The sequence below is a fragment of the Tricharina praecox genome (genome assembly GCF_024521635.1).
Source record: "Tricharina praecox strain CBS 144465 chromosome Unknown BZA05scaffold_11, whole genome shotgun sequence".
Taxonomy (NCBI): Eukaryota; Fungi; Ascomycota; class Pezizomycetes; order Pezizales; family Pyronemataceae; genus Tricharina; species Tricharina praecox.
This window is the reverse complement of record NW_026250413.1, coordinates 430325-443953: the sequence shown is the minus strand read 5'-3', so window position 1 is coordinate 443953 and position 13629 is coordinate 430325. Positions and strand designations below refer to the sequence as shown.

The 13629-nt window shown below is 56.6% G+C and overlaps 3 protein-coding genes across 3 annotated transcripts; 1 reads left to right on the top strand and 2 right to left on the bottom strand.

Moving 5' to 3' along the window:
- Window positions 1–1594: 1594 nt before the first annotated feature.
- Window positions 1595–5121, bottom strand: BZA05DRAFT_37928 (uncharacterized protein). Its single transcript, XM_051481882.1, has 2 exons — window positions 3932–5121; window positions 1595–3868 (listed from the first exon to the last, which is right to left on the bottom strand). Exons 1-2 carry the CDS (start codon window positions 4635–4637, stop codon window positions 1680–1682), a joined length of 2895 nt encoding a protein of 964 aa, XP_051339665.1. The 5' UTR covers window positions 4638–5121; the 3' UTR covers window positions 1595–1679.
- A 521-nt stretch (window positions 5122–5642) lies between these two features.
- BZA05DRAFT_337273 (Gcd10p family-domain-containing protein) lies at window positions 5643–7346 on the top strand (the record flags this gene model as incomplete). The annotated part of the gene is made up of 1 exon (XM_051480848.1): window positions 5643–7346. One exon carries the CDS (start codon window positions 5643–5645, stop codon window positions 7344–7346), a length of 1704 nt encoding a protein of 567 aa, XP_051339664.1.
- A 4963-nt stretch (window positions 7347–12309) lies between these two features.
- Window positions 12310–13386, bottom strand: BZA05DRAFT_436055 (uncharacterized protein; the record flags this gene model as incomplete). The annotated part of the gene is made up of 5 exons (XM_051486395.1): window positions 12310–12488; window positions 12546–12567; window positions 12859–12980; window positions 13127–13134; window positions 13274–13386. The coding sequence occupies 5 exons, from the start codon at window positions 13384–13386 to the stop codon at window positions 12421–12423; spliced, it is 333 nt and encodes a 110-aa protein (XP_051339663.1). The 3' UTR covers window positions 12310–12420.
- Between the last annotated feature and the right edge of the window lie 243 nt (window positions 13387–13629).

Genomic DNA, 13629 nt, shown 5'->3' with positions numbered 1-13629 from the left:
TTTGGAAACTACATACCGAGCTGAAGGTATAGTACCTCTATATAGCCTTTGCCGGGGCAGTAGGGGCTTGACTCTTGAGCGTCTCTTCAGTCTTCAGCCCAACCTTTTTTTCTTCTTTTTCTTTCTTTCAAAGTGTGTCAGAGTGATGTGTATCGCCGCCCTAATAGCTTGGAGACTACATATCGAGCTGAAGGTATTTATCTACCTCAATCACTATTACCAGGGCAGTGGGTGCTTACCTCTGAAGCTTCTATTCAGCCTACCCTCCCAACCCTGTTTTTTTTCTTCTTTTTTTTTTTTTGAAGTGTGCTTCGAGTGATGTCGCGTGTTGCAGCCCCGATAGCTTGGAAACCACCGAGATCAAGGTAGAGTAAATAACTGTTACCAGGGAAGAGGGGACTTGACTCTTGAGCGTCCATTCAGTCTCCCCCTCTTATTTTTTCTCTTTTTTTTTGAAGTGTGCTCAGAGTGATGTGATGTGTATCGCCGCTCTGATACCTAGTTTGAACTTTAGAGACTACCGGGCTGAAGATACCTAGAAGGCTCCTGACAGGGCAGTGGGTGCTTGTCTCTTAAGCGTCTATTCAGCCTACCCTTTTCTTTCTTCTTTTCTTTCTTCTTTTTTTTTTCGAAGTCTGCTCAGAGTGATTTTGTGTGTCGCAGCTCTGATAGCTTGCATACATACCTCATACAGAGCTGAGGTTAGAGTACCTATCATACTCCTATATAGCTGTTGCTAGGGCAGTGGGGGCTTGCCTCTCGAGCGTCTATTCCGCCTCCCTACCTAACCTTTTCTGTTTGAAATCTGCTCAGAGTGATGTGATGTTGTGTATCTCGCTCTGACGGCTGGGAGACTACATATCTCCGAGCTGAATATAGAGTACCTCTAGATGGCTATTGGGAAGGGGATTGCCTCTTCAGCGTCTATTCAGCCTACATAACCTCCCGTTCTTTCTTTGAAGTGTGCTCAGAGTGGTGGGTATCGCAACTCTGATCATTTGGAAATTACCGGGTTGAAGATGAATGGCCATTGCCAGACCAGTGGATGCTTGCTTCTTAAGCGTCTATTCAGCCTACCCTTTTTTCTTCTTTTTTCTTCTATTTTTTTTCCTCAAAAGTGTGCCCGCTCAGAGTGATATCGTATGATCTGGCTCCTTGGTTCGCTGAATCATCATGGATCATCACGAATAACTCGCGGAAACTAACTGGATCTACGTTTTCATCCTGGCGCAAGCAAGATTGAGGAGACGGGTCCTCCTCTATGATGGGAACGCTCGACATAGGATGACTGAAAACAAAGCGTTCTGAGAGAGATATTGTCGACTTATTTCGCATACGGCATGTATGGCGGAGGCACTTAACAAACCTTCACTGCCCGCCCTGCGAGGTCAACTATCCCACGAGAACCACCCGTCGAGTGATATCATATCTTCATTCAAATCTCTAGGTAGGTACGCTATAACCCAAATCCGCCCACCCCAAATCCGCCCAAATACCCCCCATCCATAAATCCATAAATCCCCATCCAACCACGCACAATCCATCAAAGTAAACGAAAGCAAATAAAATCGAGGAGAGTCCCCAACACAACGAGAAAGCACACAACCACAATAAAAATACACCCCAACACCTTAGCACCCGTCCCCCACCCCACCCCTGCCCTCGCTATACCGCCCACATCACATAATAACACACGGCTCCTTCGGAGGCCTATCGCCATTGCCATTGCCATGTCCATTGCCATGTCCCGGGCCCCCGGCCGCGGTCGGCGCAATAGGATCGATCCTGTGAACGCCGCTGCCACGTCTCGCCGTAAGCCGCTGCTGGCTCTCTATCCAAGCGCTTCTCCCGTCGCCGCCGCCAGAGTTGGTTGCGGGTCCTGGAGGGTTGCCAGCGCTCTGTGCGCGGTTGCGGGCGGGGCCGAAGTCGTAGGGTGGCGGGGGCGTGGTGCCGCCCGCTTGCCGCGGGGGAAGCGTGGGTGGCTGTTGGAGGTGGCTGCTGGATTGGCTGCGTTGGTGGGCGTTTTGGGGGTGGGGGTGTTGCGGTGGTGGGTGTTGCGGTGGTGGGTACTGCTGGTGTTGCTGGTATTGTTGTTGCCCGTGCGCGTCCTCCTCCTCTTGTAGCTGCATTGCCAGTGCGAGGTCATAGTCTTCGTCGTGGTGGTCGGGCGGGGGTGCGTGCTGTGTGGAGGGGGCTCTGGGCGGCGGGGGCGGCGGCGCCGCGTCGGGGTTGAGCATGCTCTGTACCTGCTGCGGCGGGGGTCTCGGTGGCTGCGGCGGAGGCGGAGAGCCCGTGGGTTGTCCGTTGCCGCCGACGGCGCGGAAGTCGCCCGAGAGGAATACGTTCCCCCGGCCGTTCACGTCCGCGATCCGCTCCCAAACCACCTCTTCGTGCCCCGCAAAGCCCATGTCCGTAACCAGCGCCACGAGGTCACCGTCGTGCAGCCGCACGATCGTCGAGAAGTGGTCGTTGCGGAACAGGATCGCCGGCCTCAGTTCAGGGAGGAAGCGCCGCAGCGTGTCCAGACCGTATGGCGTGAGCTGCGTTGCCGTGCTCTCGATGAATTCGCGCACTACTGGTGCGTCACGGAGAATTTGGTTTTCCGCTGAGGAGGCTACCGCATTGCTGTAAGTCGTCAATTTGGTGATCAATTCGTCTTCCGCGAAGAGCAACGTTTGCGTCTCGTCATATGTCTTCGCCGACTTCTCGAGTGCTTGGGCGGCAGGAGAGCCCGGAGTCGGGAGCCAGCCGTGGACGAGTGGTATCGAGAAAGCTGCGTAGAGGTCTAGCTCTGTGGTGGGCTCAAACGCCCCAAGAGAACCGGCTGGCACGTTGAAGCGCGGATTTACATTCATCCCCGTGTGCAGGGTGATCAGGAACGCAAACATGTCCCCAACATCCGGAATGGGTCGTCCGTCTTGGGTGCGTGTCATCAGCTCCTCGAACACACCTTGGAGGAGTAGCGATAATGACACTTGTTCCCGTTGCCGCAGAACCTCGGACAGAGCCGACCTCTCCGAAGGAGGGGTGGATATAGTGATTGCATTTACGAGCGCCATGAGCGGGCATGGTCCATTTGCATTCTGAAGCAGGATTGGAAACCGGTGCAGCGAGCCCGAAAGCGGCGAGACTAGGTTTACTTGCTTGATTGTGTAAATTTCCGTGGTTGGATCTACCGTCCTCCTAGGAAGCAGCGGCGTGGATGATACTACAGCGGGCACAGGCACAGCTGGCGACGGTTGACGTGAAGGAGGGTGAGTTGGCGTCGGCGTCACCATCCCGTCTCGATCATTCCATGGATTGTTCGGCGCCAGCGCAGCCGGAACGGCCACTCCAGGCCCCGTTATGAGCTCCTTTGGCGGCTTAGCAGGTGCAGTCATCTCGGCCTGTTGGGTCCAGTCGAGCTGTTCCTGCTCCCAGAATTGCTGTTGCAGTTTCTCTTCATGCATCCTCATCTGCGCCTCTTCTGCCCTACGTTGCAGCTCCGTGCCAACCTTAGCCCGTCGCTCGAGATCCTCCTCCCAAGTCTTTGCCGCACTCTCCTCCTCATGCGCCGCTTCCTGCCAGCCTGCCATCCCCACCACTGGCTCCCCGCGGCACCCCGGCAATGCGCGACTGAACGAAGCGTCGAACGAAGACAGATCCGCGCCAGGCTCCAAAACAGAGAAGGTGGATGCGGTGGATGCAATCGAATAGTTCCGTTGCCTCTCGTCGTCTGAGTTCGAGGGCGCGATGGGTGGACGCACAGGCGGGAGCTGTTGCGAAGGGTCGGAACGTTCTACGATATTGGGTGGGCTGTAGAAGGGCGAATACTCATGGAAAGGGCGGTCGGTAGCAGATAAACTGGCCGTCATCAATGCGGGTGAAGCTATATGTACACGCGGCATGTTAGTCACCCGACAGTTTGATCGTCATACAGGGCGCAGCTTACAGTGATCCGAACTGGGAGTAGTCTGCAACGGCTGGGGTGTTTGCGGCGCCGGCGTTTGCGGTGCGGGTGCCGGCGATGCAGGTGATGGCAGCAGCGGTGGTGCCGCTGGGACTAGTGGAACCGACATCGACTTGGGCGCACTTGGTGCCAGCATCGATTTGGGTGCACTTGGTGCCGTCGATTTGGGCGCACTTGGGGCCATCAACGACGACGGAAGCCCGGGCGACACGGGTCGTTGCAGCTCGGCGGATTTTCGGCTCGCACCGGCACGCAGGATGTCCGGTACATCACCCCTCTGGTAGTTTCTCCGTAGCTCGGTGCTCGACCTCTTGACCTCTCCATCCGATCTGTCTCCCGCCGGCGATACTCGTCCACTCCCTCCCCCGCCGACTCTGAGCGAATCGGGAATCTCCTTCTCCTTGCTTTTCAGTGGGCTCTGAGGCGCACCGCCAGCCCTGAGGGATCCCGGTATCTCCAGTCCTTTGCCTTTCGATTGCTGAGGCGTTGGCAGTGCGTCGCTGAGGTTCCGCATGTCGAAGTCTGGCGAAGCGAGTGCTGCCGGTGGCGAATATGGTTCCGTCCTGTAGCTATTGGCGTTGTTGTCTGCGTATTCCTGTAGCATAAGTCTCGCTTGTTCCTCCGTGGTGAGGGGATATGGCAGGGCGGCATTATTGGCACTCGAAGGGCCCTTTTTGAAAGGCATCATCGGGAAGTTGACGCACGACTTTCCGTGGCGGTGGGATGACGCGGCTAGTTGTCGGGAATGGAGGGATGCGCAAGTTGAGTGACTGTGGCGGTGCAGCAGTGAAAAGATATACGTGTGTAAGCGACGACAACAGCGTCCGGAAAACGGGAGAGGCGGGGACTATAAGCTGTCTTGTTCGAATTATATATGAGTGTATGCCTGGAGGCTGCGGCTGATGGCGACGATGACGGCGCAGAGTGGGTGGAGCAGTGCTGTAACGCTCGGAAGGGAGATCTGGCGGGGGACAGAGAGGGGTTGCTATTAAAAGCAGGGTCCAAGCCGTCGGGGAAGTAGGCGATGAGGTGCTGGTAAGGATGGCAGAGGGCCCGACGCACACATCTTCACTTTATCTCTCACGCGGGGCTCATCTGTCGTTTTTTATTCAGGCAACTCTCTTCGCCTTTCTTCGAGTTGCTTCCTTGCAAGTCCGACGTTGCATCACGATTCAGCGACGTTGACTGGCTTCTGTCTGTGTTGATTCTTGTTCTTCTCTCCGCCTTCCGTTGACATCACCGGCCATTTAGCCTCAGCGACCATGCATGTGATCACCCCCACCAACGACGCAGCGCGAGAACAATGGGCATTCGAGGCGAGTGATTCGGAGAGCGTTGGGCGTTGAGCACAGCTTTCCTCCTGACGGCTTGGAACACGTAACGGTTAATTGATTTCAATCAATCGATTCATGCGGAACACAGAACACATTGGTATCCGTTCACCTTCGCCCCGTAAGTGTTCCGAGCTGAGCTGAGCTGAGATGGACAAACAAAACAACACGCTTTGCCTCTTTGCCCCTGGGGCCTGACTGCCCTGCGCCATCCGCACCGAACCAATCATCGCGTGACTCCTGCACGTTTAGCCTCTCGTTCAGCCCCACACAAAAAAGATTCAGTCTCGCACTTGCACGACTCACCACCCCCCACCACCACCACCATGGAGACTACCACAAACCCCACCACAGCAGCAGCAATGTCACCTCCCACCGGCGATCGCATCCTCTCGGGCCAGAACGTGCTCCTGCGCCTGCCCAGCGGTGTCCACAAGATCGTGCGCGTCTCGGCAGACACGACAATCTCGCTAGGAAAATTCGGCACGTTCCCGTCCAACGCGCTGCTGCACAGACCCTACAATCTCACCTACGACATCCTCGACAACAATGCTGGACTGCGCGTGGTGCCGGCCGCTGAGGTGACGCGCGATATTCTCGGGGGTGGCTTGCGCCAGGAGCAGGAGCAGGGTGTTGCCGACGAGACCCATTACGACCTGAGTTATGTTTCGCCCGCCTCCGGCTCCGCTACCCCCACGACGCCCGCCGGCGCCGTGGCTACTCCGACCGAAGAGGTGATGCGCACAAACAGGCTGACGGTCGACACCCCCGACAGCCAGACATTGAGTTGGGAGGAGATTGAGGAGCTCAAGAAAACGGCCGGGAACTCGGGGAAGGACCTCATCCAGAAGTTGTTGGCGGGGCACAGCGCTATCGGCCAGAAGACGCCGTTCTCGCTGCAGAAATACACCCTGCGCAAGGCATCAAAGTTTCTGCGGAGGTTCTCGGTGCACAGGCTTACGGTGTCGTCGCTCACCGATTACCTGCCTATGCAGAAGGAGCCCTACAGGTTCCTGGATATGCGGAATCACCATCTGGGACTGATGTTGTCGCTAGGAAACGTGGTCTACGGCGGTCGCTACTTGGTCGTCGACGAAACCGGCGGACTACTGGTGGCAGCCGTGGCCGAGCGTCTGGGAATACTAAACGCACCTCCATCGTCGACTCTTGCCGCCGCCGCCTCCGACGCCGAAGGCGAGGCCGAGCCCACAGAACCCGAGCAGAAGAAGCGCAAACTCGACGTTCCCCCGCCCGTCCGCAACACGATAACCCTTGTGCACGCGAACGAGCAGCCCAACCTCTCCCTCCTCACCAACTTCGATTACGACGCCAACAGCCCGCCAGCAACACACCCACTCTACACGCACCTCAAAACGCTATCGTGGCTGCAACTCCTCGACCCGGAGAACGACACCTCGCTCTTGAAGCCGCCCACGTCGACGCCCGAAGAGCTCGCCGCACTCAAATCCGGCAAGCGCTCCGCGTACTACCGCAAACTCCGGCGCTGGCAAAAGGTCTCTAGCGCGGTCGCCGACGCGCGCGAGGGCAACTTCGACGCCGTCCTTGTAGCCGCACACATCTCGACGCCGGGCGTGCTCAAGGCGGTCGTCCCGCTCGTCAAAGGCAGCGGACAGGTGGTCGTCTACTCGCCCTCCCTCGAGCAAGCCACTGAGCTCGCGGACCTCTACAGCAGCGCCCGCAGGACCACCTGGATCCAGCGGAAAAACGACGAAACGGCCACGCCTCCGGCCACCACCACCACCACTACCGCCACGGCCGAAGACGTCGCCGCGAATTGGGACGATGAAATCCCCGACCCCACACTCGTCCTGGCGCCTACCGTCCACAGGCTGAATATGCGGCAGTACCAGGTGCTCCCCGGAAGAACACATCCGGTCATGACCTCGAGAGGCGGCGCGGAGGGATACGTCTTCCATGGCACGAGGGTGCTGCCCGTCGCTGGAAAGGTCGATGCTAGGGGCGCGTATGCGAGTCAGAAGAAGAAGCGGAGGGTCGAGGAGGAGGGGGAGGGGGAGAAGGAGGAGACAAGTATGAAGGTCGAGTAGGGTCGAGTAGGAGTGGTTGTAATTGAATTGAATTGAGGCGTATAGATGATGTGATGTGATGTGCGAGAGCGTTTACACGGGTTGGGATTGGACGCTGCGTTTGGGCTCGTGCTCGCATAGGAAATGGGATTTGTACTTGTATTATTATGACACTGTGGGTGGCTCACTGCCGGCCCTCTGGAGTCGATTGTGTGCTGTTGGATATCGTATGCCTAGCAGAAGAAGTTATGTGCATAGTGGCGGCGGACCAATTGTAGCGCAGCTACATCTTGTACTCTACATATGAATGCATACATCTTACACAGATGCCGCGCTCATGAGCAACCGATGAAGTATGTACCGTATAAGTACCTGGTAGATGTGCCTCCGCCAGTCGAGTGCCAGTCGAGTGCCAGGTCATTTGATATGTGCTTACATATGTTATGCATCAGGGACCATCAGTCAAATTGCCAAGTGCTCTGCGTACAGACAACCTTTACAGCCAATGAAGAGTGTGCTTGGCGGATACTCTGTATCTACAACTTGCTCACTGCAGTTATCGTCATAGGTACTTCAAGATAATACCTAGGCGATAGCCAGCTCCGCTTTGCGTGCACGATACACGGGAGGGGGGGTTAGTCCCGCTCCCGCACCGCGTGGGAGGCCAGTGGGAGTTTGGGAGTGTCGTATCCCGTAGACGGGCACGGCACAGCACGCATCCTGTATTGCTCTCCGAGGGACCGAGGGTTGCTTTCCGAGGGTTGCATTCGGCCGTTTCCCGGGCAGGACGGCCGGGCCGGGCCGGTGTATGTTCACTGCCCAGTGCCCAGCCCAAACCGCGTCGAGCTCGTCGGTTGACTGCCGTCCTCCGTCCTCCGTCCCCCGTCGACGGGCGCCGTGAGGTTCCCGTGGGCCCTGGGCAGTCCTCATCTCCGCCAACCGCACGAGCTTATCCCGTAGCCAAGAACCCGCCCCCGCCCCCCGAAAGTCCTTCTCAACCATGTGTCCCAGCGCTCGCCGCTGCTAGCCACAACTTTGACGCGCCGGTCCGGTCCGGCCCGGCACGTGGGCGGTGGGCCGGACGCCAGCTGCCCTCCTCTCCACTGTGTCATGTCTCAACTTCAAAGTTCAAAGTTCAAGTTCAAGTTCAGACGTCGACCTCGAACTCGAACTCGAACTTGAGTGCTACCTTGCCTTTCCGTCCGTCCATGCCATGCCATGCCATGCCATGCCGCACGGCGCACGGCGCACGGCGCACCTATGTAGCCACCAGCCACCCTACATAGAATACGTGCAGCGGTAGTGGCGGCGGGTAAGGATGGAGGAATGGATGCCATCATCCCCAATGATCCCACCCCAGTCGGGCCGGGCCCGCCCACCGTACTCTAGGTACCGTGTCTCTTTTACTCTTTTTCCTGGAAGTTGGAACGGAATCGAACCGTGAAGTTTGAGCGCGAAATAGGTCTTGGTATGGTGGATGAGACAGTTAGACAGGTATCCTTCGTTTCAGGAGTGATCTCAGCCTTCAGCCTCAAGTCTGTTGTGGACTCTGGAGTTCTCTACAGTGCACACAAAATCCAGCTACAAGGGGGCGGGAATAAAACTCTTGAATTCAAGAGTCGAGAAGTGCGGCTTTATTTTTATTTCCGATGTACCGAAGTATCTACCCTACATCCTATTTACTCGAGAGTCAATCTACTCGATCTACTTTGCGTGGTATATCTACCGTGTACTCTACGTATACAGAGCACGATGGGATGTGAATGTGCACTCTCGCACTCTCTCGCCGCTCGCACTCCTCCAGGCTCATCCTCCTCCTCCTCCTCCGCCGCCGCCGCGTGTGGATGTGTAGAATCGAGTACTCTGGCAATGGAGAGTGGACAGTGGAGTCTGAATATCGCGTGCTCGCTGCCAGCCTGCCACTGCCACTGGCCCCGTCCCCGTAGAGTAGATTCCTAAGCATACATAGAGTACTCCACTCTTGCACTCCACTCCATTCTACTCTGCTAGATATGCCTGTGTGGCTGGGATGCTACTCTCCATACGGCCCGGCAAGTACTCTACTTGCTCTACATACCTTGAAATGTAGATATCGATGTGCGCAGTTTGCGATTGGCCGCCCGCGGCCCCTCCCCCCATGGGCCATGGCCCGTGGGATGGGGCGCTGCTGAGGAATGCACACTCTGGAGTACTACCTGGTAGCAAAGTAGAGGAAACGTTGCGACCTCCGACAGACCTGCCTGCCTGCCTGCCTGCCTGCCTGCCTGCCTGCCTGCCTGCCTGCCTGTCGGCTGTCGTGACTGGTGTCGTTCCCTACTCTACCTATCGGGTGGTACACTGGTACATGCCGGGTACTCGAATTCGAGGATCCTCCCCCCCTCCCCGCCCACATCCCTTACTCATCGTCGTCATGGACTCATGGGGAGAGAAGAGAGAAGAGAGTTCGTGCGTTCGGTTTGAACGTTCGCCTGCCGAGTTGGCAAGACTTCTATGTACGGGCTTCTTCTTTCTTTACTCCCGCAAACTCGCATCGATGCCGCTCACCCGTCGATCGCGATTCGTGATGGCGACACGCGATACTCTACTCTACATACTCTAGGTAGGATCAGTGGATCAGTGGATCAGGATCACCACCATGTACCTATCACCACCATGTACCTATCACCACCATGTACCTATCACCACCATCACCACCTATGATACTACGGCACCTCCGCAACTTTGCCCGCGCGTAAAGACCCGGAGAATTCAATCAGTTCGGCTAGATAGACTCCCAGTACTCGTGCTCTATGTACAATCCATATCATAGACATGCATACTCCCCTCCGCCGCGCTCTCGCTGCCACCTGGCGACGGCATCATCTCCTCCGCCCGGCGCCGCACCCGCAAGGTTACACTCGAATGTCTCGCGCGCTAACGTTCGTCACCTACATAAATTCGAGATGACGGATCACGAATTCACAGCCAGCGAGCGACGGGCGAGCGACGGGCGACGAGCGAGCGGACGGGCCAGCCAAGGTAACTAGCGCGAAAGGGGAGGGAGGTGGATGTGCGTGGTTGATTTTGATGCGGTGGACCTGGTGGTGGTGGGTGGTGGGCAGGGATCACGCATTCGGATTCGGATTCGGGTTCTGGGGGAGGCAGGGTGGAGGGTTGGAGGGTGGAGGCTTGGGGGGAGGGAAGGAGGGGGCCGGGGGGATGGGGGGGACGCGGTTTTTGCTTTTTGCTTGTGTGTTTTGCTTTTGCTTTTGCCACGGTCTCGCGGCGGGCGGACAGATGTCTACATTCTCTGCTTATAACCAGGGCAGAGGGCGAAAGTCTGTCTTGAGGAAGGTTGTGAGGGGGAAGCGATGAAAGTCAACGTCAAAGGATGCGCGAGGGTTCGTTCCGTGCGGGGGCGGCGTGGTTGGATGGGATGGGATTTGGCGGAGGTTTCTTTCTTTTCCATCTTGATGCTGCCGTCGACTCGTCGTCGACTCGTCGTCGTCCCGTCGTCGTCGGGATCTAGAACTCAAAGCGCACTTTCGGATACTGGCACGCCGGCCGTCTAAGTACCGGTACCTCTTGTCAACGGGGAACTCAACACATGACTGAGCAGTGCGCATGCCTTCCTGCGTTCTTCAGGGTCGACTCAGCGCGGCCGCCGCGTGTTTCACGAAAAGGGTTCGGACAAACGTTTTCTCGCGCGCCAGCACCAACTGACGACTTCCGATCTGACTCGGCTGGGGTTGGTGGTGGTGGTGGTGGTGGTGGTGTGGTGGTGCACTGGTGGTGGTGGTGCACTGGTGGTGGTGGTAGGTGTGTCAGTTAACCTTGAAATCGGGAAAAGCTATGTGTCTGCCTATTCGGGACTGGGACGGGCTGGGTATGGAACCAAATCGTAGCGAGGAGCAGGGGGAGAGGAGGGAAGATTTGGTTTGAGGGTGGCCATGGTAGTTTTTGCGACGACTCGACTGGGGGGTGGGGGGGATCTGGCCTGCGTGCGAGCTGATTGGCTCGGGGCGGGTTTCGAGGTTTGGGGCTTGACGGAATTGGGGGTGGAAGTGGAAGAGGAAGAGGAAGAGGCGGGCGCGGGCGCGGACGCGGGCTCGGGAGACGTCTTGGACGACTGTATCCCGTCCCACCGCCGTCGTTTTGCGTGTCAGGGTCCGCGTGGACGAGGACGAGGAGATGCACTGCTCGATGCTTCGAGCCGTGATCTCGATGACTGATGCTTTCTTCTTCGTCTTCTTCTTGGAAGGATGCACGGATGCACGAACGCCCGACTTCGAATCGACGTCCTGGATGTGTCAAGTGTCGACTGTCTGTCGACTGTCGATGCCGAATGCATGAAGAAGGAATCCCCGTGGTTTAGGTACTCTACATCCTCCATGTACTCTACCAACCTTCAATGCCAGCTAGCCGATTAACTTGACGCTTGCTGACTCTCTCTACTCTACTTCTCTAACGCCTACAGCACTCTCTCTCTGCTCGCTCTGCCCTTCTCTCCACATCCGCAAAGAGGAGCGAACGAACGAACGACACTTGCCCCCCGTCTCCACCTTCCCTTCCCTCCCCTTCCCATTCTTCCTGTCTCGCAGCCACTGCTCTCCGCCACTGCACGCTTTCCAGCCCTCCTCCTCTCCTCCTCCTCCTCCTACTCCTCCCGCCTACGCCCCCATCCCTTTTGCTTGTATTGCTTGATTGCTTGCTCGGTTGCTTGCTTGATTGCACACCTCCCGGGTCACGACTGAGAAGAAAGAGGGAACCCATCGAGAGATCTGATTGTGAAGGCTTTCTGAGGAATTCAGGGAGGAAATCGTTGATCCTCCTTCTTTGCTTTTCGTTTCATATTCTTCTTCATCTACGTATCTTCTCTATTCGTTCGCGGGACCTGGAACCACCACACCACTACCCACACCGACCACCCCCCCCCCCGGCCCCGTCTTTCCACTTTTACACCTTTACTACTACTGCTACTACCACTACTACTACTACTACTACTACTACTACTACTACTACTACTACCACCACTACATACTACCACTACTACTACTACTTCTTCTTCCATCTACTCCTACTGCCCCTTCCATCCATCTTGATACTTGCTTCTTGCTCATCCGTCTCCAAACGGATCGATCTCCCTTTCTTCGGGCTTCATCGACATCACGTCCTGCAGCATCACTTTCAGCGGAAGATAGAAAAGACGGTGGGTGGTGTCAGAGACAAGCCAGAACTCACTAGCCGGAAGCGTGGAGTGGATCTAGAGGTACGTTGCCGTTGCTTTTCATCGTTGTCAAGGAGAACAAGAGAAGGAGAAGGCGGCCAGCAGGCAAGCAGGAAAGAAAGAAGCGGGCCTGTATCATCAGCATCATCAGCATCATCAGCATCATCAGCATCATCATAGTTCTTCGTTCCGGTCCAAGTCTACGTTTTTCTTTCCTTCCGTCCGTCTGTCTGTCTGCCTGCCTGCCTGCCTGCCTGTCCGTTCGCTGTCCACAGGACCGTCTCCCGAGTCGCGTTTCTTTTTCCTGTTCGTCCATAACGTGCGGACCTTCTTCTTATCCCTCTTCTCCTTCTCCTCCTTCTCCTTCTCCTTCTCCTGCTTCTTCTTCTTCTTCTTCTTCTTCTTCTCCGTTCTTGATTCGCCTCCTCTTTCGGATTTCCCCCTTCGGCCTGCTAGCCGCTCGGCCAGCCAGCCAGTTAGCCAGCCCAAGCACGTTCTCAGCCTCTTGGATTTGCACCTTCTTGAAGGCCGCGATTCAACTGATCTCCCTGACTCCCACCCCCCCCCCCCCTCCCCAATCCCGCAACCCACACACCACCACCACTACCATCGCACAACTCGGCGCAGACACAGGACAACCACTACCCACACCCAACCATTCAACTCCCCCAAACTACCACGCTGCCCCACACCTCCCTTCCCTGCCTTGCCTGTCTGCACGTCGCCAGCTCCACATACTTACTTGTCCCACTCTAGGAATCCTCCACCGAAACGAGGAACCGACAAGACGAACCGGACGGACAGATAGACGTACTGACTGAGAGAAGGCCGTCGTTTTCCTTCCTTCTTTCTCATCTTTCTTCGTGCACTCCCCTTCTGTTCTTTCTCTTCTCTTCTTCTCTTCTCCCGTGATCCTCCTTTCTTTCTGTCTGGGATTCCTCATTCCGCATCCCTCTTCCCACCCCCCCCCCACACACACACACACACACAACCCCCCGGTTTCGGCAGTAGCGTTCGGACAGTTTGTTTTCTCGCCGTCCCCGAGCAATGTGCGCATAATCGAAGCATCATCCTCCTCATAGCCATCCTAACCCAAAC